Below are 24071 nucleotides of genomic sequence, written 5' to 3'. Positions count from 1 at the left end.
CACTAATGACTTATTAGACACATTTATTACAGACTTTACATTCTTTAACATTAACATTTAACATTATCAATATTTGTGGTGCTTTTGATTGGCTGATTTTTATGGTGACTTACGTCGTTCCTTCTGCTGTGGGAGACGATAAAATCTCAGCTATTAATCTAACAGAACGTGTAACTGTGTCACATCATGCTGCTCTTTAGGAAGTTAAACTCCCTGTTACATTTTACAACGTATTTACACCAGTTCTTTGTTTTTTCCGCTGGAACGTCTTCATTCATTCATCTCTTTTCTGAGTTGTTTCCAGGTTTGTTGCTGTTGTCAGCACTAATCTCGCGACAGCTGCCACACAGGCCAATTCAGGTTGCAGTTCTCGCGAGGCTAGTGACCTTCAGGCATTAAGTTTAGTAAGGCATCTTTGAATTATTATTACATTAAAATACGGGATATTTACGGAAAAATAATAATACGGGAAAATGGCGGGAAAGAGGGGTAAAATGCGGGAATTTCCCGGCCAAAACGGGATACTTGACAGGTATGGATCTAACGTATTGATCACATCTAATCTGTCTGTGTTTACAAACATTAATACCATCATATATCAGGTTGATCAACAGTAACTGAATATTTAAAAATAAATAAACTCTAATGCTTTATGTTTTAGTCGATTATATTTGTAACAGATTTAGTCGACTAAAATCTTCACGTCATTTAAATCAGTGTTTCTTAAATGGGGCTACGCATACTCCTGGGGGTATGCAACAGCACTGCAGGGGGTACGTGAGAGAGAGAGTAGAAAATTTACAAATAAAAACATGAAAAATAATGTGGATTTTAGAATATGTATTTTCTGTTAAAAATGACAATGATAAAAATGATGATGATAATGATGGTGATCATAACATGAACTAAAATGATAAAGGTCAAAGAGTGCCTTTGGCTAAAGATTCAGAAAAAAAAGCTGAATCACAGAAATCCAGACAGTTCCGTAAGGAGTACGTTGGGATGGGCTTCACCTGCACCTCACAGGACCCACCGTTAGCCCAGTGCTTTTTATGTGGCTAGCTGCTTGCTAACAGAACTATGAAGCCCTCCCATCTCCAGCGGCATCTCCAGATTATACACCAACCATATGCCGGGAACACGATGGAGTTTTTCTGAAGAAAACTGACTGAATTCAACAGGGCCACAGGAAGTAGTGGTGCTGGGGTTGCTGCAGCTCCCCCTATTGGTGAGAATGTAGGTGTTTAAATGTAGTCTATGAAAAATATTTAGCACAATTTAAAAATTCCTCATGAATATTTAGGGAAATTATTTTTAACACATGTAGGCTATTACGTGTATTTTGTATTTGAATGTAATTATTTTTAGGCCTAATCAACACAGGTTCACGTTGACTTTTGAAGACATGGGTACGCAGCACCATGACCCAGAAAAGACTCACACACCTTTCCCTGATGCACGCCCACACACAGATTCTGAACTCTCTGGACATTTGTCCCCTCATGAGACTTTATCTCCACGCCCCCAGAGCACACCTCCACCTGGACACCTGTAACCATGGTAACCCTCCCTGCAGCTCAAAGTAAGAGCATGGTGCCACCGTACACTTTCATATCTATTCATACAGTTTAACGTCACACTACAGTATTTTTACAAGGTGGTGGTGATGGAGATGGAGTGTGTTATTATGATTGTGTGTTCTGTGTGTAATGGATGTGGAGAGTTGTTAAATAATGTTTAAATAGTCAGATTATTTCCTTGTGGTGTGCATAAAAGGATTTTGGAGTCACGTTACATAAACATGGATGGTGCAGTGACTCAGGTTCATGTCAGCTGATCTAATCTATTGCATTGTTCTAAACCAGGGGTGGGCAAACTTTTTGGCTCAGGGATCACATGGACTTGTAAAAATTGATAGACGGGCCAGGCCAGCACCGATGCATACATACATTCTTCTTCTTCTTGTCTAAAGTTCAAATTTATAAAATTTCATAACAAATCAACCATATGCATTACAGATTTGCAACTTTCACCCAAATGTATCCCCAATTCTAAAGAAAGGTTTGTACATTTAAGGAGAGACAGGCCTGTTAGTAGAGCAGTGCTTCGCAAAGTGTGTGGTAGAGAATGGAGACATGACAGGTTGAAATTTTCAATTTCATGCCGATCTTCTTAAAAACCCTTTCTCCATCGACAATAAAGATCATTACTAGGCAAATTTAGAATTCTAAAATGTATCAGAAATTAAAAGAGCATTCAATTAAGACTACATTAGATATGTGACTGGGATCAAAACGTAACGTGGAACTAAAATGCAAACAATGATTTATGTCGGCATGTGAAGTTGAGCGGAACCAGAAACAAAGTTTTATTAGCTGATTTAAGACGTTCATTTACTTTTTTGTTTTCTTAAGCTTTTTGGCACATATTGTAAACAAAGTGTTGTTGTTTCCTGAATATTTGGACTGCTGTACTTTTACGTTTGGTTATTTATGCAGGTAAATCATTTCATTTAGTTTTTCAGTTTTGATTTATTTGTGAAATATACTTGCTTTATGAAACATGATGATACTTGTTTTATATATATATATATATATATATATATATAGCCCCTACACGGGATGTAGCACCGAAACATAACTGAAGTGGCGGATATCAAGAAATCCTACCAATGGCTAGACAGAGCCGGACTAAAGGACAGCACAGAGGCGCTCATCATGGCTGCACAGGAGCAGGCCTTGAGCACCAGAGCAATAGAGGCCCAGCTCTACCACACCAGACAAGACCCCAGGTGTAGACTGTGCAAAGAGGCCAATGAGACAACCCAGCACATAACTGCAGGGTGTAAGATGCTGGCAGGGAAAGCTCATATGGAGCGCCATAACCAAGTGGCTGGTATAGTGTACAGGAACATCTGTGCAGAGTATGGGCTGGAAACCCCAAGGTCAAAGTGGGAAACACCTCCAAAGGTGGTAGAGAATGACCGAGCCAAGATCCTGTGGGACTTCCAGATACAGACGGACAGAATGGTAATGGCGAACCAAATAGACATTGTGGTGGTGGACAAAGAGCAGAGGAAAGCCGTTGTGGTCGACATAGCAATACCAAGCGACTTCAATATCAGGAAAAAGGAACACGAGAAACTAGAAAAATACCAGGGGCTCAGAGAAGAGTTGGAGAAAACCTGGAGGGTGAAGGCATCAGTGGTGCCCGTGGTCATTGGGGCACTCGGGGCAGTGACCCCCAAACTGGAGGAGTGGCTCAAGCAGATCCCAGGAAATACATCAGACATCTCGGTCAAGAAAAGTGCAGTTCTAGGAACAGCAAAGATACTGCGCAGAACCCTCAAGCTACCAGGCCTCTGGTAGAGGACCCGAGCTTGGAGGAAAAAAGAGAGACCGCCCGCGGAGGGTGAGGAAGGGATTTTTATTTTTTATATATATATATATATTGTGTGTGTAAAAGTAACTCAGTTAAATAAAAAGTATTTGCATGAAAAAACCCTCCAACATAATTTGTTAATAATGGTTATTGGCATAATTAGCAGCATGTTTGGAGGAAACGTGACGGTGGATGTTTTATTCCTTTAAAACCGCGACAGTTTCTTTACAAATAATAAGGCATACAGCCTTTGACAGGACTTCAGTGAAAAGTATTTACTTGTCCATTCATTATTAAACACTCAGCACTCACTGTCGACTCTTCTTTTCATTGGGCCACTCATTGTTGTAGATGTGTATCGCTGTGTCAGCGCCGCGGTTTTGCTCCGTCAATCTCCACCTGGCTCGTAAGGCGCGCTACACTGCTTTGGAGCCAGGTGTATTCACGCAACACCACGTGATCCGGCAATAAAACATCAACAAACATTTTACTTTGATTATCCGACGTGGAAAAACTGTTTATCTGGCCAGATATCCAAGTTTCCGCTTCTACCATGAGTACGTTTTTCTGCCGCTTCTTCTTCTTCTTCTTCTTTGTGGGTGTGTTATGTCGGCGACCAATCTAACTCTGCATTCTTCCTCATGTTACATTTTCTGTCCATAACTAGTATGATGTCAGGCATCACAGGACTAAGTCAAAGGAATGCAGTCATAATTATGACATTGTAACAGACTGAGACCCAATGTAGTTTATTCAACGAGTGTTGTAGTTTCCCATTGCCATGAAGGCATCATTGTTACATGCAGCTTTCTCTCCCAATGTTCGTCTTTGTTTACATGTGTTCTGCATGTTGATTGGCTGGGTGGCTGGAAAAGGGCGGGCGTAAGCGGAGAACGGGAGAACATTTGGTTTCCATGGGTGTTGAGATAAATGATTGTCCAAGACGGTTCATTTTGTGTTTTAATTGTTTATTTTGGCTTCGGCATGCCGGATGTGGCCCGCGGGCCATAGTTTGCCCACCTTTGTTCTAGTGTTATTGTGAAGTTTAGCTAATAGTGCATATATTCACCTGAGAACTGATGATGTCTGTGCATTACAGACCCTGGCTGTGAGTGTGCACCAAACTGTAGAACCACATTTTGAGCCCTGGGAACAAACCATCTTGTTGGGCCCCTCATGTAAGTTTTAATATCTACACTTTTTGTTACCTGGAAACTATACTAGTATTCTGATACAAACTTTATTTTTTCTTCACATTAACCGAAAAGTTCCCAACCTTTTTTGGGTTGTGACCCCATTTTAATATCACAAATATCCAGCGACTCCAGATACATTTTTTTTTTCTAGAATTCGTTTTTCATCATGTTTAATAAAGTGTTTTACAAATACAGAGTTGCCAGGATTAGATATTTATATGCTGTATTTTATTTGAACTACATTTATATATTTGAGAAAGCTTATGTATAGGATACAGTTATTTGATATTCATTGTGTGATGTTTATTTGAAAAACAATAATTCAAAAAAGTTTAAACCCTTTAAACCCAATTTTAATTCCACGCTGACCCCACATTGGGTCCTCACCCCAAGGTTGAAAAAAATTGCAATAACCTAATGACTCCATATCCATTGTTTGTATTTTATAAATCTGTTCTACTATATTTTAATGGTTTATTGAATATTGCATTGAATTGAATAAAGCTGACTGAGTCAGAAAGCAGCTGTGATTCACTGCCTGCTCACCTTAGGGAGGAGATAGTGGGCATGTCCTCAGACCGAGGGCTGTAGAACACATTTCACAACTATTCACTGACTAAGTTTTGGGTGTGTGTGAGGCGAGAGGACTCTGAGCTGGGAAATCTAGCTGCTGGACATTTCATCTCCTTTGGACCCACATACTTGTGTGAGACTTCATTCTCAGCAATGATAAAAACTAAACAGAGAAAGAGGCTCTGCCAAGGTCTTGAAAATAGCCTCATAATTGCAGTTGCCTCCCGAGCACCAAGAATAAAAAAGGTCACACAGGAGACACAAACCCATGTCTCACACTGAAATGGACCACTTTGAGTGTGTGTACAGCTGCTACAGATGATGAATTTTCTTTGTTCCTTTTTCAGAGCACATAAGATCTTAATTTCTGTCAGGACATGAAGAAAATTTCAACCAAAAACTTAAAAAGTGTATCTGGAGAAAATCCCCTACTCTACCTTTAATTGACTGATTATTTTAAGCATTGGTTTTGATTTATTCATTGATTTTATTTAAGTGGCATGCACATGCGTGCCCAAAACATAAGCAATAAAACAGATGTCTACAGGCCAGTTTCACAAACATAAACTGTGACAAAGAGCATCCAACCACAAACATCCTACACTAAACTTCTCATACTGGATACTAAATAGTTTGTCTTCTTTCCCACGCTGTACAAATGAAACAAACAAAAGCTAAAGTCTCTTTTCTATGAAGCCAACTCATAATTTCCCCCTCAGGTATCCAAAAAACATCTGGGTTAAACAAATGTACACGTTCAAATAAAACATTTTGTAAATCAAAATAAATGAAAATACAGGACAAATGAGACGTGTCCTCCACCACATCCAGATCACACACAGTACAGAGTGGCTCCTCCTCCTCAGGGAGGCCTTTGAACCTGCCCACCTCCACTGCCAGGGGTAGTGTGCTAGTTCTCAGCTGGGCACAGAGGGAATGCTGCTTTCTACATAAATTTAAAAATATATATGGTTCTGTTTGAAACTCCTCTTTACATTTGTCTTGTGTTAGGGTCAGCACCCGTTTTTAGTTTTTAAATGCATAAAAGAGTCACATAAATTTGTTTATTGCATCAAGACTTTTTGACTTTGTCAGGAACCTGTATTTCAACAAAATAAAAAATAAAAAAAGTTTTAACTAAATTATAAAATGTGCTGGTTGTGTTGTTAGGGTCGGTTTCGACCCAGTTATAATAATGAGATTATAAAGCAATAATTAGAGCCAAGACTGAAATCATAACTGCACTGTCAGCTGACACACTGACAGCCAGCTCCTCTCCTAGACAGCCCTGCTTCAACACCAACACCAACCACAACAGCCACAGCCACAACCACAATCAGGCCCCCTGATTCTAAAAGAATCAATGTGCATACACATTAAAGCATCTGCAGACCTACGCCACACCTGGATTAGCACCTAAAAAACATACATATATCAGTCACACGTAGACGCAGGTGTGGCGTGAGTGAAGCTATAGCGATCAGGCGCTATGTAGCACCGTCTACGTGACATGTGTCAGGGCAAAATTGTTAGTTATGTTTATTAACATATTTACTCATAGACCTTATTCTTTTTAAGGCTTTATGTTGAGACTTTTCATTTCTGCTGTCTCATGTTTTCAGCTCTCTTCTCGAGGTCAGCTTCCCAAAACACATCTTATCCCTCAGACACAGAGGCATGACACACTCACATGCCTACACACACTCACATAGTCACACATACACACCCAATACACATCCATTCATACACACAAACACCATACACGCACACACCTCCAACACTCACGACAATCAGGAGATACCAGAGAACTGGTTGTTTTGACCTAAAGAAGAAACTGTCTCTTTTCACCCTCTTCTTTCACCTCCACCCTGTCCTCTTTATCTCCTGGAGGAGGAGGGAGGGGGACTGAGGGGGAATATACGTGATGAGTTAGAACTGTGGGCCACTCGATCATTGGACGTCCGCCCGGGCGGTCACTAATTTTGTCCATCTTTGTACTCTTTTTTATTTAGTTTTATAATAAACCTTTTTTATAAAATCAACAATGCCTCACCTGGACTCCATCACTCAACAAGAGCAATAAATCATGTCTCCAAATGAGGTCAACCGCAAATTTGCCGTGACAAATGTAAACACTTAGAAAAAAGTATTTGGCATCCAGGCGAGAAGGTGTATACATGTGTGCATGTATGTAAGTGTGTGCGTGAGTGTGAGTGTATAACGGACCACCATTGAGTCCGTTTACAGTGTGTGTCACGACACCTGTCCATAGAGTGGTAGTGACTGTAGTGTTACGCTCTGAGTCAGATCGTTGCTGTGATTGGACAAGATACAACACTCAACACCCACACACACTTACTGACTTGCATGCATTTATACGCCTATTCGCCTGGACGCCTAATATAATTTCCTTCATCAGCTCCTCATAGTTCTCCATCAGCCTCTCCTCACTCCTCACTACCTTCTTATCTCTGTCATTCATCCCTCTAACCTGTCCCAGTCCTCCTCCTTTAATGTCCCACCTCTCACACCTTCATCACATTCCTCTGATACAGCTCTCTGTCACACATGTGATGGGGATTGATGTGAACATGTGATGAGCTGCTGTGATGTGTCTCACCTCAGAGTGTGCAGTCTCTGAGAGAGCAGCTTCACTGCTGAGTCTCCTGGATGGTTGTCGCTCAGGTCCAGCTCTCTCACACTGGAGGAGTTGGAGCTCAAATCTGATGCCAGAGAAGCCCCGCCCACATCTGTGTTCACACAACCTGACAGACTGGATTCAGAAAAACATCCACAACTCAGGAAACAAGTGAGGAGACGAGGAACAGGACAATATTGATGGAACATGTGATCCACTGACCTGAGAGGGTCTAGTTTACAGTGAGGACTCTTCAGTCCTTCACACAGCAGCTTCACTCCTGAATCCTGCAGATTGTTGTTACTCAGGTCCAGATGTTTCACACTGGAGGACTGAGAGCTGAGGACTGAGGACAGAGCTGCACAGCTTTTCTCTGAGAGACCACAGAAGCTCAGTCTGTGGGAGAAAGACATCCACTTTTTAATAATGTAGGGAACCAAACCACTTCAATCTGAATTTTAGCCAAAAGACCCTCTTTCTAACAGGATTACCCAAGGAACCGGTTTCATTATCTCGAACGAACCCAGTAACTTTGAAGTGCATATCTAACCCCACGATGCTTCCTTTGAACCCAATAACAGAGCCAAAAATACTGGCTCTAACACTTTGAACTTTTCAGTGCAAACTTTTTTTACGATTCCACACAGGGGAAAAACCCCTGTCTTCTCTCCCTTCCACAAACAGATAATTTTGGGACACTGCAAGATCACAGAACTTGTTCCATTGATCCCTGGCTACCTGTGGTGAACTGTCACACAAGGACACTTCCCAGAAAAATCCACAAATCAGGAAACAAGTGAGGAGACGAGGAACTGGACAATGTTGATTGAACATGTGATTTAGTCGACTAAAATCTTCATGTCATTTAGTGACTAAAATTAGACTATAACTGAAGTAGTCCTGATGACTAAATGTGGAGTGTTAGGTGCAGGTTTTTTCAGTTTGTTTCTGTATTCTCTACCTGTCTTTCAGTGACTAACAAGGGATTGAAGCCACCTGATCAGGAGCTGCCGATTGGTTCTCCTCTGCTGTGTAGGACCAATCATCTCTGGAGCCAGTCTTTATAAAGGACTGTCAGATTGTCTCTGTCTCTCTCTCCGTCCTGACACTGTATGTGCTGGTTTAGGAAACCACTTCTGTTGTTCATTGTAAGGAGGTACGGGATTCAGGCCAGTTGGGTGTCTTACATTTGGAGCACGTAGGCAACATTGTGTCTAAAAACATTAGACTAGAGGTTGGTATCACCCGACGACTAAAATTAAGTTGCATTTTAGTCAGAAGACTGACTAAAACTATACACACTGACTGTTTGTTCAAACCAAAAATATATATATATATAATTCTCAGTTGCTCTGTTTTATACACATCACAGAAATCCAGCTTTAATGTGAGGGTTGTAAAAATGTTGAGTACTTTGAATCCCTGTGATCCCACTGACCTGAGATAGTCCAGTTTACAGTGAGGACTCATCAGACCTTTACACAGCTGCTCCACTCCTGAATCCTGCAGATCATTGTTACTCAGGTCCAGATGTTTCACACTGGAGGACTGAGAGCTGAGGACTGAGGACAGAGCTGCACAGCTTCTCTCTGAGAGATCACAAGAACTCAGTCTGTGGGAGAAAGACATTCACTCATTAATAATAATCATCATCATCACATTATTGACAGGATTCAAACCTCTGCCGTACACTTCATCTGCTTTATTACCTCCACCAAGGAGTAGGCTTGGGCAGTATCAAAATTTTGATACCGTTATACCACCTCCCTATTTTATTTTAAACTGCAAATATAGATTTTTCATAATATGTCTCCTTTAATGATGATATTGAAACTGATACCGTTGCTATTTTTATGACTCTGCGGTGTATGGTATTACCGTATTACCACCCAAGCCTACCAAGGAGGAAAGATTTCAGCTGCCAGAGGGACTCCTGATCAATAAACTGATTCTTGTTCAGTTTCAAAAAAAATGCCTATCTCTCATCCTCATATAAATTCATATCTGGGTTTGTAATTGATGGATCTGTATGAAAAGTGACTCAGTTATATTGGGTGGTTAATCAATGATCCTACTGAGTTTCATCCAGATCAGATCCAGATTGTGCATTTCATTGATTTATTTTCTTTTTTTAAAGTGTGTTTTCCATACATTGTGACATAATGGATGTTTATTAATGGGATATAAATGTGGTTCCAAGTCTTTAAAGTATCTGTGAAGAGGAGGTTCAGAGCTTGGTGGAGGTTTTTTACACTTTCCACTGTTCATTTAGTCGACTAAACATTTTCATCATAGTTTTTATTTATTTATTTATTTATTTTTTACAAGTGACAATAACTAAACTATGACTCACTTAAGTAAAATACATGTTAACAAAAACTATATCAACATAAATGTATATCTTCACTGACTAATAAAAATGAAACCTCAGCTGAAATCCAATCAGAACTCATGTGATCATGTGGTCTGTGTTGATCACAGGGGTATTTCATAAAGGAGGGTTAACAAACTCTGGGTCAAAATACCCCACGATGGGAAACTCTGGGTATCGGATTCAATTACAGCTGGTATGAAGTGGGTCAATCAACCCTGACTATGTAAACCTTGGGTTACTGACATGCCCGCGCGTGATAAAAAGCCATCATCAATGGATTGAAGATGAGTCGAGCTGCCATGGCAACCACCCGGAAAATAGTGATTTATTCACCATAATGGGTGAAATAAGCCGGTGTTTGAGGAATATGAGCCTGTTCTAAAAGTGTGTTCAGTCGTCAGTGACTATAGTGGCTTAAATCACCCGTAATTAGTCACACTTTTTGGTCGCTTCATCACTTTATTGCTTCAGTGACGTGACGAGCGGTGAATAATATGATTAAAATGTGTCTGAGGAGACGTGTCAGCAGCATAGGATGGCAACATTGAGAGCCCTCCTGTTACACTGGATATTGACAGTAAATGCTGCTTGATATTGCATCATTTATATTGATTTTTAATGTAATATTGTCGCCAGAGTCATCTCGACGTCCTAAAAAATGTCATAAAAAAACACTGAAGCGGAACGCGAACCCGCGACCCATCACTTCCAAGTGCAGCGTCACAACTCACTGCGCCACCATATCTTCAAATAGCTGTGATCTCCTCCTTTATATTATCCACAGGTTTGTATTCAGTGAACTTTACTACAGATGTCAGTAGATGTTTTAATGCAGATCAACCTCTCAGTGTGTTTCACTTAACTCATTCAGTGCCAGCCATTTTCAGATTTTCTACCCCTCTCAGTGCCAGCTGTTTTTGAGCATTTTGACTGAATTTAAAGACCCACAGAATATTTTCTACTATGACTATCTGAAATCTGACACCAGATTCTGAAAGATTGAAGCCTCTACTTTCATCAAAAAAGAATTTGTGTCTGGCCCGTTTCGTTCTTTTGTAATCAGCCTTTGAATAGAGTAAATTTTACACAAATCTTCAGTTTCGGAGCAAAAAGCTGAGAAAACAGCCTTTTACTAAAAAACCCTGTCAGTGACTTTAAAGCTTTTTTTTTTTTTTTGCTTTAGTGACAACTAACATCTGAACATTGTTTCCTTATATAAAACACTGAGACCAGGCTTTTGATGACAAAATTATTATTATTTATCTATCTGGGTCAGAGTTGAATGGATTTCTTACTGTATTTTGGCATTCCTCCAAGTTTCTCTCCCGTCAGTCTACACACACGCAACTTCCTCTTCCTCCCGTACATGCAGAGTGTCACTGCAATCCCCGGTTTATCTCACCATCGCCACACTATCCATGAGTCCCACACATGTTCTGGTCGAGTATGCGCTGCTGTGCGCTGCTGGAAATGTCAACTCTCGTCCGTAGTGCCATTTTCTGTCTCGTAAACGCCTTTCCTCCTCTCCCTCTTAGCTCTGCTGAGCACGGATGATTTCTCATCCAGAGGTGCGCGGCTACCTCCTACATGTCACCTATTATTTTGCTATCTGGCTCACAAGCTGGGGGTATTTTGTACCGCCCCCCCCCTCCTCCTCCTCCCCCCTCCTCCCGACATGCAGCGATGACCCGTTTGGCTCGGTTAGTTGATGGTTTTATCTCACCATCGCAACATTATCAATAATCTACTCATGTCCATACATGTTCTGTGCTAGTATGTGGTGCTGTGAGCTGCTGGATACGTCACAATGTCACTCCGTAGCGCCATAATCTCACTCGTTCCTGCTTCTTCCTCCTTTGCTGGGTAGCATCAGTGGCTAATCTCTCATCTAAATGTGTACTGCTGCCATCTTCAGGGCACAGTTGGTCACTACAACACCCCACAGTTTAGATATTGATGAGGGACCTCCGCCAGGGTGTTGTCTAGTAATCCCTGTGAAAAAACGCAAATGACGCAATGGCACTGAGTGAGTTATGGATCTACATCTACAATGTTAGAAAGAAAACTACCATTTGCACACACACAAAAAAAAAAAATGTAAAGCAACACATTAGTAATGATGTGAACACATCTGTGGTGTGTGATGTTACTCATGTGTTTCAGAGAAGAGTGTTAAGGTTCATTAAAGTGTTCAAAAATGGTGTTCAGGTGGGCGGAGCCAGGTAGAAACCCAGGGTTTCTTTGATAAAACCTGCCAGCGACCAGGTTTAGTTCACGGACAATGTTGCCATGGTAGCATACTCAGAGAAGAACATACCTCGCGTTTAGGAATGGGATACTCAAAGTTTCCCTCATTTCAGCCTGAACAAACTCAGAGTTTGAGCATAACCCGCTTTTTGGAATACCCCTCACGTCTAATCTGTCTGTGTTTACAAATATTAATACCGTCATATATCAGGTTGATCAACAGTAACTGAATATTTAAAAAAATGAATAAACTCTAATGCTTTATGTTTTAGTCGACTATATCTGTAATAGATTTAGTCGACTAAAATCTTCATGTCATTTAGTGACTAAAATTAGACTATAACTTAAATAGTCCTGATGACTAAATGTGGAGTGTTAGGTGCAGGTTTTTTCAGAGTTTTGCTGTTTCTCTCCCTGTCTTTCAGTGACTAACATTTGAAGCCACCTGATCAGGAGCTGCTGATTGGTTCTCCTCTGCTGTGTAGAACCAATCATCACTGGAGAAAGTCTTTATAAAGGACTGTCAGATTGTCTCAGTCTCTCTCCCCCTCCTGACACTGCATGTGCTGGTTTAGGAAACTACTTCTGTTGTTCATTGTAAGGAGGTACGGGATTCAGGGTATCTTACATTTACAGCACATAGGTAGCGTTGTGTCTATAAACATTAGACAAAACTTTTACTTAGACTCTTCTTGTAGATTATATAGTCAGCCTTTTTAAGTTCTTTTTGTTTCTGCTGAGATTAGTGAGGTTGATAGGCTGGGGTTATGTTTTATTAATTACATTGATTTGGAACAACCTATGGGTCCCTACCTCCCCCACATCTTTATTAAAAAGTGCTCAGCCTAGAAATAAAAGGCCTGTTTGCACAATCTCTTTGTTGTGGTCCTTCAGTTGTGTCTTTGTTTGTTCAGTTGTGGTCTACCTTTTTGAGGCTTTAACATGGACTGAAATTAAGTTGCATTTTAGTCAAAAGACTATGACTAAAACTAAATCATTATGTGCTGTCCAAATGAACACTTGAGCTCTCTGAGTGCTCTTGTTACATTTACTAATGCAGATGACATGATTCATCTTTGATAAGTTGTCTGAGATAAGATTCAAATGTAATTTTATAAGATATATTTATATTTTTGGAATGAACAATTAGTCAGTATAATATATATATGTATAATTCTCAGTAGTTCTCAGTAGTTCTGTTTTATACACGTCACAGAAGTCCAGCTTCAATTTGAGGGTTGTATAAATGTTGAGTCCTTTGATTGACTGTGATCCCACTGACCGGAGATGGTCCAGTTTACAGTGAGGACTCTTCAGTCCTTCACAGAGCAGCTCCACTCCTGAATCCTGCAGATCGTTGTTACTCAGGTCCAGATGTTTCACACTGAAGGACTGAGAGCTGAGGACTGAGGACAGAGCTGCACAGCTTCTCTCTGAGAGACCACAGAAACTCAACCTGATGAAGAATCAGAGAAACCTTACAGATGTTGTTTTGTGAGAGAACTAAAGACATGTTCTTCTAAAGTCACATACTCAGCTTTCTTGGAGGCTTTGATCACTGGGAGCAGCTTCACAAAAGCGTCCTCTGAAGGACAGAATCTCTTCAGGTCAAAGACATCCAGATGTTCTTGTGATGACAGTAAGATGAAGACCAGAGCTGACCACTGAGCAGGAGACAGTCTTTGTCTGGAGAGACGTCCTGATCTCATGGACTGTTGGATCTCCTCCAACAGAGAGCGATCATTCAGTTCATTCAAACAGTGGAACAGGTTGATGCTTCTCTCTGTTGACAAACTCTCACTCAGCTTTTCCTTGATGTATTCAACTGTTCTCTGATTGGTCTGTGAGTCACTTCCTGTCTGTGTCAGCAGGCCTTGTAGGAGCCTCTGATTGGTTGGCAGTGAAAGACCCAGCAGGAAGCGGAGGAACAAGTCCAGGTGTCCATTTGGACTTTGTAAGGCCTCATCCACAGCACTCTGATGGAGAAGGTTAAAGTCAGGCTCAACTCCACCATGAAGAAAGTTCTTGGAGGTCTTCTTCTTCTGTGGTTTATGCTCCAGCAGGCTGACTTTAGAGCTGATGAAGGTCTGATGGACATGAAGAGCAGCGAGAAACTCCTGAAGGCTCAGGTGGGTGAAGGTGAACACCTTGTCCTGGTACAGGCTGCTCTCCTCTCTGAAGACCTGTGTGAACACTCCTGAGCACACTGAGGCTGCTCTGAGGTCCATGCCACACTCTGTCAGGTCACTCTCATAGAAAATCAATTTTCCTTTCTGGAGCTGCTCAAAAGCCAGTTTTCCCAGAGACTCCATCATCTCCCTGCTCTGTGGACTCCAGTGTGGATCTGTGGCAGCTCCTCCATCAAACTTCACCATCTTGACTTTGTTCTGAAGGACCACATAGTGGCTGTAGATTTGAGTCAGAGTCTTGGGCAGCTCTCTCTCCTCTCTGCTCTTCAACATGTCCTCCAGAACTGTAGCAGTGATCCAGCAGAAGAGCGGGATGTGGCACATGATGTAGAGGCTACGACACGTCCTGATGTGGGACATGATCCTGCTGACCTGCTCCTCATCTGTGAACCTCCTCCTGAAGTACTCGTCCTTCTGAGGGTCCGTAAACCCTCTGACCTCTGTCACCATGTCCACACACTCAGGAAGAATCTGATTGGCTGCTGCAGGCTGTGTGGTTATCCAGAGGCGGGCTGATGGAAGCATTTCTCCTCTGATGAGGTTTATCAGCAGAACCTCCACTGAGGTGGACTCTGAGACATCAGTCAGGGTCTGAGTGCTGAGGAAGTCCAGAGGGAGCCGACACTCATCCAGACCATCCAAGATGAACAAAACCAGGAAGTCCTGGAAGCTGCAGATTCCTGCTTCTTTGCTTCCAGAGAAGAAGTGTTCAACAAGTCCCACCAAGCTGAAGCTCCTCCCCCTCAACACATTCAGCTCTCTGAAGGTCAGTGGGAATGTGTAGTGAACCTCCTGCTGGGCTTTGTCTTCAGCCCAGTCCACAGTGAACTTGTGTGTTAAGAGTGTTTTCCCAACACCAGCCACGCCCTTTGTCATCACTGTCCTGATTGGTCGAGGTCTTCCAGGAGGAGCTTTAAAGAGCTCTTCTAGTGTGATGGCTTTTTCTGCTGTGTCTGATCTCCTGGATGCTGTTTCTATCTGCATGACCTCGTGTTCCTGGTTGACCTCTCCACTCCCTCCCTCTGTGATGTAGAGCTCTGTGAAGATCTCCTTCAGGAGGGTTGGACTTCCTGCTTTAGCCACGCCCTCAGACACACACTGGAATTTCTTCTTCAGCTTGGACTTCAGCTCACGTTGGTATCGATGAGCCTTTGTTCCTGAATGAAGACAAACTTAATGTTAGAATGGAGAAGTCAGAGCAGGTTTGAACATTGGAGATCAAAGTGTGTGATGTTCTCAGTCTGGATGGTTCCTCAGATTAAATGTGACCGGTTGAATTGTGCTTTTAAAAACAAAAGCCAAGTTTGTGTCCTTCATGTGATGTTCCTCACAGTGAAGATGTTCACATGCTCTTACTGCTCTGCAGACGCTCAGCCAGCTCCTCCTGCTTCATCCTCTTCAGGAAATACAGTGTGATGTTCAGAAAGGCCTCCCTGCTCCTCCTCTGCTCCTCATCTTCACCCTCCATCTGACTCTCTGAGCACTCTGGATCATCTCCATCCACAATCTTCTGCATGTGTTTGAGTTCAGCCTTAACAAAGCTGATGATGTTGTCCTCCAGCAGCTGGAACACAAACACATTAAAGGTGATGAGTGAAGGCTTGCTCCAATCATCAGAGAGCCTGTGTGCGTGTGTGGGTGTGTCGGATCGCTTCTAAATTCATGTGCACCAGTCTATCGCACACGTAAACCCTGCGCATCTGTATGTCTGATCTACATTTCTCATAGACTTAGAATGGGTACACGGGCACAATGCACAAGTCACGTCAACACGTCTGTATGCACACCTACGCCACACCTGGATGTGCACCTAACAAACATCAGTCACACGTAGACGCAAGTGTGGCGTGAGTGAAGCTATAGGGATCAGATGACCTTCACTATCGATCACCGTCTACGTGACATAGAAACACTTGAAAAAATTGTTAGGCGTGCAAGTGTCAGTGAGTGTGAGTGTAAAACGGACCATCATTTAGTCCGGTTACAGTCTGTGTCACGACACCCGTTCATAAAGTGGTAGTGACTGTAGTGTTACACTCTTCAGCTTCTGTGAGGACCGCTGCATTCCATCAAAGACCAGGGTGAGTTATAACAATGAGAACATCAGCTCCCTCATCAAAAAAGCTCAGCAGAGGTTGTACTTCCTGCGGCAGCTGAAGAAGTTCAGTCTACCAACAAAGATGATGGTGAACTTCTACAGCTCCATCATCCGCTCCTCCATCACCATCTGGTACGCTGCAGCTATCGCCAAGGACAAGGCCAGACTGCAGCGTATCATCCACTCAGCAGAGAAGGTCATCGGCTGCAATCTGCCCTCCCTCCAGGAACTATACGCCTCCAGGATTCTGAGGCGTGCAGGAAAGATTGTGGCCGACCCCTCCCACCCCGGTCATAAACTATTTCAATCTCTCCCTTCTGGAAGGAGGTTTCGGTTCATCAGGACCAGAACCTCCAGACACAAAAACAACTTCTTTCCCTCTGCTACATCCACATGAACACACCCCCAGTCACCCACTGAACCCACCACCACCTCCATGATGACATTATCTGCTGCACTGTGTGTGTATATATATATCCTATTTATCCTTTTCTCTATCTATCCTTTATGTATCCCTCATCCTTTATATTTATCACTATTATTATTATTGTTGCTGGGTTGTTCTTTGTTCTTGTTTTTGTTGTTTTTTTTGTTTTTGTTTCGTGCACCATCTACCAAGACAAATTCCTTGTACTGTCCTTAAAACTGTACTTGGCTATTAAACATTTCTGATTCTGATTCTGAGTCAGATTGTAGCTGTGATTGGACAGGATACAACAGTCAACACACACACACACTTACGGACGTGCACGTGTCTACACGCCTGCTGACCTGGACGCTTAACGGTTTACATGTCACGCAGACGGTGCTACAGTACATAGTGAAGGTCACCTGATCGCTATAGCTTCACTCATGCCACACCTGCCACTACACCTAAATACGTAAATAAGGTAAGTTTAGTGAAAGTTAGGCAGGCACACGTGTGTTAGACTGGTGTGCATGAATTTAGAAGCAATCCACCCCCCATACACCCCCTATATGTGTGTGTGTGTGTGTGTGTGTGTGTGTGTGTGTGTGTGTGTGTGTGTGTGTGTGTGTGTGTGTGTGTGTGTGTGTGTGTGTGTGTGTGTACAGTGGTTTGATCACAGGCTGACACAGGTTTAGTGTCTTTGTAGACATACACACCGTAAAAATGGAGTCAGGCTCAGCTCCAGAGGAACCATCCACACCCTCCAAGCTGCTGTGGAGAAGACACAGACACTCAGACATGCTGAGGAGCAGATGGAGGAAAGCACAGGAAGCTCAGCTAACATCATGTGAACATCAGTAACAGTGGGTGATGTCCTGCAGAGCCACAGTGCAGTGAGTGTGGAGCAGCCTTTGGAGCTCAGCTCACGTGTGGAACATCTCAGCATGTTTCCACTGAACAGGAGAACAAGTCTGTTGGACTGAGGCTTTATTTGTCTTCAATCCTTCACAAATCTGAAGATCACACTCTGTCTAAGACTCACCTACACACTGGAGACCATTCCTACAAAGCCTTTTCTCTTTCACCTTCCACTGTTTGCTGAGATGTACATCAGCACCACTTCAAATGTGCACTGAGTCATGTTTAATGGTGTTATCAGTGTGGAGTGTGAAGAACCTGGACCATCAGGAAGAAAACAAACAACCTCTATGCCCATGGACTGGCTATTTCGAAAGGACAAACAGCTTGGTCCAGATTCAGGTCCACGTCCACTTAATCTGGGCTTGGGTTCTGGTTCAAACACATATATAACTGTGAAAGTGAAGAACCTGAAGCCTCATTTATCAAGTGTTCGTAAGCACAGATCATTCCACTGAAAATACTGTATGTTATTGATAAAGTTGTGTGTGAGAGTAGAAACCAGTGTAAATATACACAGCTCTGATCATGCAAACATTAAAAAAAACCTTGTGGTAGAACAGTGATATGGGGCCATTATTGTAATAAAACTATTTGTATGATCTCTCTCTTTCTCTATGTGTGTGTGTGTGGTGGATCGCTTCTAAACTCATGCGCAACAACTTATCGAAGGCGTAAACGAACGCGTACCCTGCGCCTGATCTACATTTTCCATAGACTTAGAATAGGTACACGGGCACAATGCACAAGTCACATAATCTGGTCCAACCAGGTTATTTGATTGATTGATTAAATAAATATCATGAATTTATATCCATGATGACAGTGAAGAACAACAGTAGTGCTCAACCAGGAGGCGGAACTTTTATACTCTCTCAGATCTGATCCAATTCATAATCTGGTCTGACCAGGTTAGGTGTTGCTGAAGTTTAAAATGATGAATAATTAAAATCCATAATTCAGACCAGAAACAATACTGTTGTTACAGAAAAGGCAGGAAGCTGCTGATACTGTTAATGCATAAAAGTGCGAGATTATTTATGATATTAATCCATTAGATGGGATATCCCATTCAATGAATTAATATCATGAATAATCTCATGCTTTTACACATTCACAGAGTCAGCTGATAAAGCCTGTATCTCGAACCGTATGCACGAATGAGTGAAGTCATATATTAATTAATTCATTTAATTAATATATGACTTCACTCGTCTGTGCATATGATCTCATACTGACTGTTGATCAGTTCATCAGATATAAATCTATATCTTTACTAAATGATGTCATTAGTAAATGAGGACCCCCCAGGAGCAGCACTACACCTGGGTCTGTGCACGTTTAGGAAGCGTCAGTGAACACACACAATAGTTGTGCTAAAAGGCTGATGGCTGTGTGTGTTTCAAGTGAAATAGTGTGACATCATCATGTGATGATGTAATGCTGCTGTCATTCAAACAACACAGAATCACACAGAGATTTTAGAGAAGTTTGACCCTCAGCTCTCTTTAAAAAGTCACACATTTCACATGTTAAACATTATTTTTGTTTAAGTATCAATAAGTGAGTCGTTGTTTGTTTGTTGATCCTTGATTTCATTTATAGCTTTGGTCATAATCCACTGGAAAAAGTCTGTTTGCACATTCTTAACCTCCTATTATCCTCAAATATCACCAACACATTTTACCGTTGGGGTCAATCTGACCCCAGGAATATTTACCAAGTTTTAGGGGGTATGTAACTAATCTAGATTACCTCTTATCTAATGCTAACTTCCAGGATTTAATCAGTGTGTGCTGTGTCTGGCTAGGATCTTAGCGAATGATCAAGTCCCACCTCCTGACCAATCAGATCTCTTAGAAAGCGAGCTGTCCAATAAAAGGTGATGTGTGAACACGTCACTGTGTGGATCTGATCTGACGCTGACAGGAGAGAGAATATTTAGACATTGATGCAATCCTTTCATTTAATGATGACATCATTTAGTAAAGATATATATGGTCAATTGGAGGCGTGTCTTAATGTAAATGAGCCTGAACATGTGCTAGCTTTAGAACAGGTGAGATGAATCAACACTGCTGTGTGTACGACCTCTGTCCACACGCTTCATAAATACTGATTCTTTTTGTACTGGTGCACATTCTACATTTCATTGGTCTGAACGTATTTAGAACCAGCTCTATGAACGGATCAATAAATGAGGCCCCTGGACCATCAGGAAGACAACCAGCAACCTTCTTTATGTGGACTCACCGTGGGTCAGTAGATGGACCTCCTTTGAATTTAATGGGTCTGTGCATGGACTGGTCACTTCTAAAGGACACACAGCTGGGTCCAGGTCCAGGACCATGTTCATGTCTAGTTTTGAGCTTCTTCCTTGTCCTTGAACACACACACACACACACACACACACACACACACACACACACACACACACACACACACACACACACACACACACACACACACACACACACACACACACACACACACACAGTGTAACACTGATGTACAGAGGTGTGAGTGCTGAGCGCTGACGTGGTCTCACCTCTGATCTTCAGTCTGGATCTCATGTTGTTCCTTCACCGTGTCCTGATCCATCTCCACGTCATGAGATGATGAGCTGAAGATATGAGTGTGAGACTGACAGAGCTACCTGAGTATCATGGTAAAGAGTGAAAACACACATTAGAGAAGATAAAAGATGTCAAAGCTTTGAGTTTCACAACAAATATCTGGAGCTCTGAAGTTTAACAGCACACTGACTGGATGAGAGTTAGTGCTACACACTGTGATGCAAACGTTAAATGCTACACACTATGATGCTAACGCTAAATGCTACACACTGTGATGCTAATGCTAAATGCTACACACTGTGATGCTAACGCTAAATGCTCCACACTGTGATGCTAACGCTAAATGCTCCACACTGTGATGCTAACGCTAAATGCTACACACTTCCGGTCACACACAAGCTACCCTTTTTTATATATGTATTTTTACATTTTAAATGTTCCTCAATTTCAGCTTTTTTTAATAATATTTGTATTTAAATTTACTTTTTAATTACACTGACTGAACCAGTGGTATTGGGAGTCAGATTGTATAATATTTATTTACTAAGCTAGAGAAGTTGTTTTTCACGAAACCATTTTAAAGAGAAGATTTCTTTTTAATGTCTACCAACCAAGCTAGTTAAGCAGTTTTTTTCTCTCAATTTCAGTTCCTTCATTAATTCATTTTCATTTCATTTCACATTGTTAATTGCACTGACTGAACCAGTTATTTAATTTTTTTATGTCTTACATGTTGCTTGACCAAGCTAGAGAAACTACTGGTTATAGATTGTTGTACTGGTGAATAGTTATTAAATAAACAATTAACTTTGTACATTTATATCTGTTATTTATTTATTTATTCTAAATAAATACAAAAGACATGTTTAAATCAAGTCTGATGCATGAAAGCAGGATCCCAGTCTTTTCTACACAATGAGACAAACCATTTTTTGGTAATTAATTTATGTATCAGATCAGTATCGGCCAATAGGAAACACCAGATATCGATATCAAAGGTGAAAAAAGCTGATTGGTGCATCCCTAGTCATAATAAGAGCGTAATTTCAGCCTTTATATATAAACGTCAAGTAAAGTGTGACCTCATTTTCTCCTGCGGGCCAAATTGAAAGCTCTGAAGGGCCAGATTTGGCCCCTGAGTCTTGAGTTTGACACGCGACAATATAAACATACAGTTGTTTAAGATTGTGAAGAAGAATTAAAAAAATCAAAAATCTATTAAAATGTTTCAGAAATTTCAGGCGACCTCACATGGGGTCCCAACCCCAAGGTTGAAAAACACTGATTTCATGGCTCTTGAATAGATTTATGTCTATAGTTTTGATCATTTCCAGTCATCTTAGGCCTGGGGAGAGACCATCACTGAGTGTATATTTTTAACTCTCTCTTTCTCTCTCGTACCCCCTATAGTCCCATGGTGTACCTCTAGGGGTACACGTACCCCATTAGAGAAACAGGTATCTAGGTGAATACTTAGATCCCTAGTTGATTTGACTAACCAGGGTGTGATTGCTAAATGGAATCTCTTTTAGTTCTGTGGCCTTGTTTCATAGATAACATCTGTTTGTTCATTAGCTCTGATTGATTTAAGATAAATGGACATTACTGTTTGTCTGGGGCACATGTGGCAAACTCAAGGCCTGGGGGCCAAATCTGGCCCTTAAGAGCATCTTATTCGGCCCACAAGATGAATCATTGTGAAAATAAAACTCAACAATATTTGCAGATTCTCATAGTTTTCTTGGTGCTTTTATCACATGATTATTACATTTTTCATGTTAAACTGTTGGAAAAACTCAACATTCTGACATTTTTCTCAAATTATGACATGTTTCCCTTAATTAAAAAGAATTTGGTCAAAAAAATCTAGGAAATTCAAAGTATAGATCCTGTTAGGACTGATTTCTGTCACTTGTTGATTAGATAATATTTTCTTACATATTTAGTATTTTATGTATACATAGAAGTACAAATTAAGGCACAATAATGTTGAAATGACTGGTTTTCTAGCAAAAAATCTGTGGCCCTCTTGAGATCAAACTGGTCCGTATTTGGCCCCTGAACTAAAATGACTTGGACACCCTGGTCTGGGGCCTCCAAATCACTAGAACAGCCCCTGACTGCAGGAATCACAGCAAAGCAAAGCAGCAGCGTCTCCACCTCTCTAATAACACTAGCTTAGCTTAGCATAGCGTAGCTAATGGGAAAGGAGGAACAGGATAAATATACCTGTCAGGTGGTGTCACTGACGCTGAATGGACAGGTGAGCTCTAACGCAGCAGGTGAAGTGGGGCAACGAGGCAACAAAGGGCAACAGCAGCATTGAGAGCAACTAAGAAAATACTGTTGGTCTCTGAGTGTGTAAACACAACAGTTCCAAACTACACACCTGAGGTTTATTCCATAAAGCAGGTTATGTTCAAACTCTGAGTATGTTCAGGCTGACATGAGGGAAACTCTGAGTATCCCATTCCAAAAAGCGAGGTATGTTCTTCTCTGAGTATGTTACCATAGCAACATTGTCCGTGAACTAAACCTGGTCGCTGGCAGGTTTTATCAAAGAAACCCTGGGTTTCTACCTGGCTCCGCCCACCTGAACACCGTTTCTTAACACTTTAATAAACTTTAACACTTTTCTCTGAAACACATTAGTAACATCACACACCACAGACGTGTTCACATCATTACTAATGTTGTGTTGCTTTACGTTTTTTTTGATTGTGTTGAGTGAAGTGTGACACTGCTCTTGAATGCGATGGGTCGTGGGTTCGCGTCCCGCTTCAGTGTTTTTTGACATTTATTAGGACGTTGAGATGACTCTGGCGACAATATTCCATTAAGAATCAATATAAATGATGTGATATGAAGCAGCAGTCACTGTCTTTATATCCAGTGTAACAGGAGGACTCTCTATGTAGCCATCCTATGCAGCTGCCACGCCTCCTCAGACACACTTTATTCATATTATTCACCGCTCGTCACATCACCGAAGAGCTAAAGTGATGAAGTGACCAAAAAGTGTGACTAATTATGGGTGATTTAAACTACTATAGTCACTGAAGACTGAACACACCTTTAGAACAGGCTCATATTCATCAAACATCATCATCAAAGAGTTTATGGATAGACTCAGAGTTTGTTAACCCACCTTTATGGAATACCCCTCTGCTCCACTAACTAACTACAGACAAGAAGCTGGGACACAAGGAAGTGGGGCGGAGCCAAAGCTGAGGGCAACAGGTCCAAAGTTGATGTTTTATAACACCTGAGTGATACGAGCCAATCAGAGGGAGGAGAGAGAGATCACCTGCAGGAACGCCAATAATCCTGTTATTAAACATCACACATTTACACTATTTTACACCATTAAACCTGTGTTTGACCCCAGGGTTGGCCTCAGAACAACATCCACCACTTATTTCATTAGATCCAGAACCTACTTTTAATATTTATTTTTAGCATCTCATTTACT

The 24071-nt window shown here is 41.5% G+C and overlaps 1 protein-coding gene across 1 annotated transcript in view; it reads right to left on the bottom strand.

The window, feature by feature from the left end:
• The window catches only part of LOC114458734 (NACHT, LRR and PYD domains-containing protein 3-like), a 30669-nt gene extending 7684 nt beyond the window's left edge, over positions 1–22985 (bottom strand). Inside the window, exons 1-9 of the mRNA XM_028441131.1 lie at positions 22829–22985; positions 20572–20646; positions 20277–20405; positions 17822–17876; positions 15955–16162; positions 13943–15755; positions 13692–13865; positions 9227–9400; positions 8011–8184 (exon numbers count right to left, since the gene is read on the bottom strand). Of these exons, the coding sequence (XP_028296932.1) occupies positions 8011–8184; positions 9227–9400; positions 13692–13865; positions 13943–15755; positions 15955–16162; positions 17822–17876; positions 20277–20405; positions 20572–20624 (2780 nt within the window). The 5' untranslated portion in view covers positions 20625–20646; positions 22829–22985. The remainder of the gene's footprint in view (positions 1–8010; positions 8185–9226; positions 9401–13691; positions 13866–13942; positions 15756–15954; positions 16163–17821; positions 17877–20276; positions 20406–20571; positions 20647–22828) is intronic.
• Positions 22986–24071: the final 1086 nt, after the last annotated feature.

The sequence above is a fragment of the Gouania willdenowi genome, unplaced genomic scaffold, assembly GCF_900634775.1.
Source record: "Gouania willdenowi unplaced genomic scaffold, fGouWil2.1 scaffold_174_arrow_ctg1, whole genome shotgun sequence".
Lineage (NCBI taxonomy): Eukaryota > Metazoa > Chordata > Actinopteri > Blenniiformes > Gobiesocidae > Gouania > Gouania willdenowi.
The sequence above is the reverse complement of the archived record's forward strand: the minus strand, read 5'-3'. Positions and strand labels throughout refer to the sequence as shown.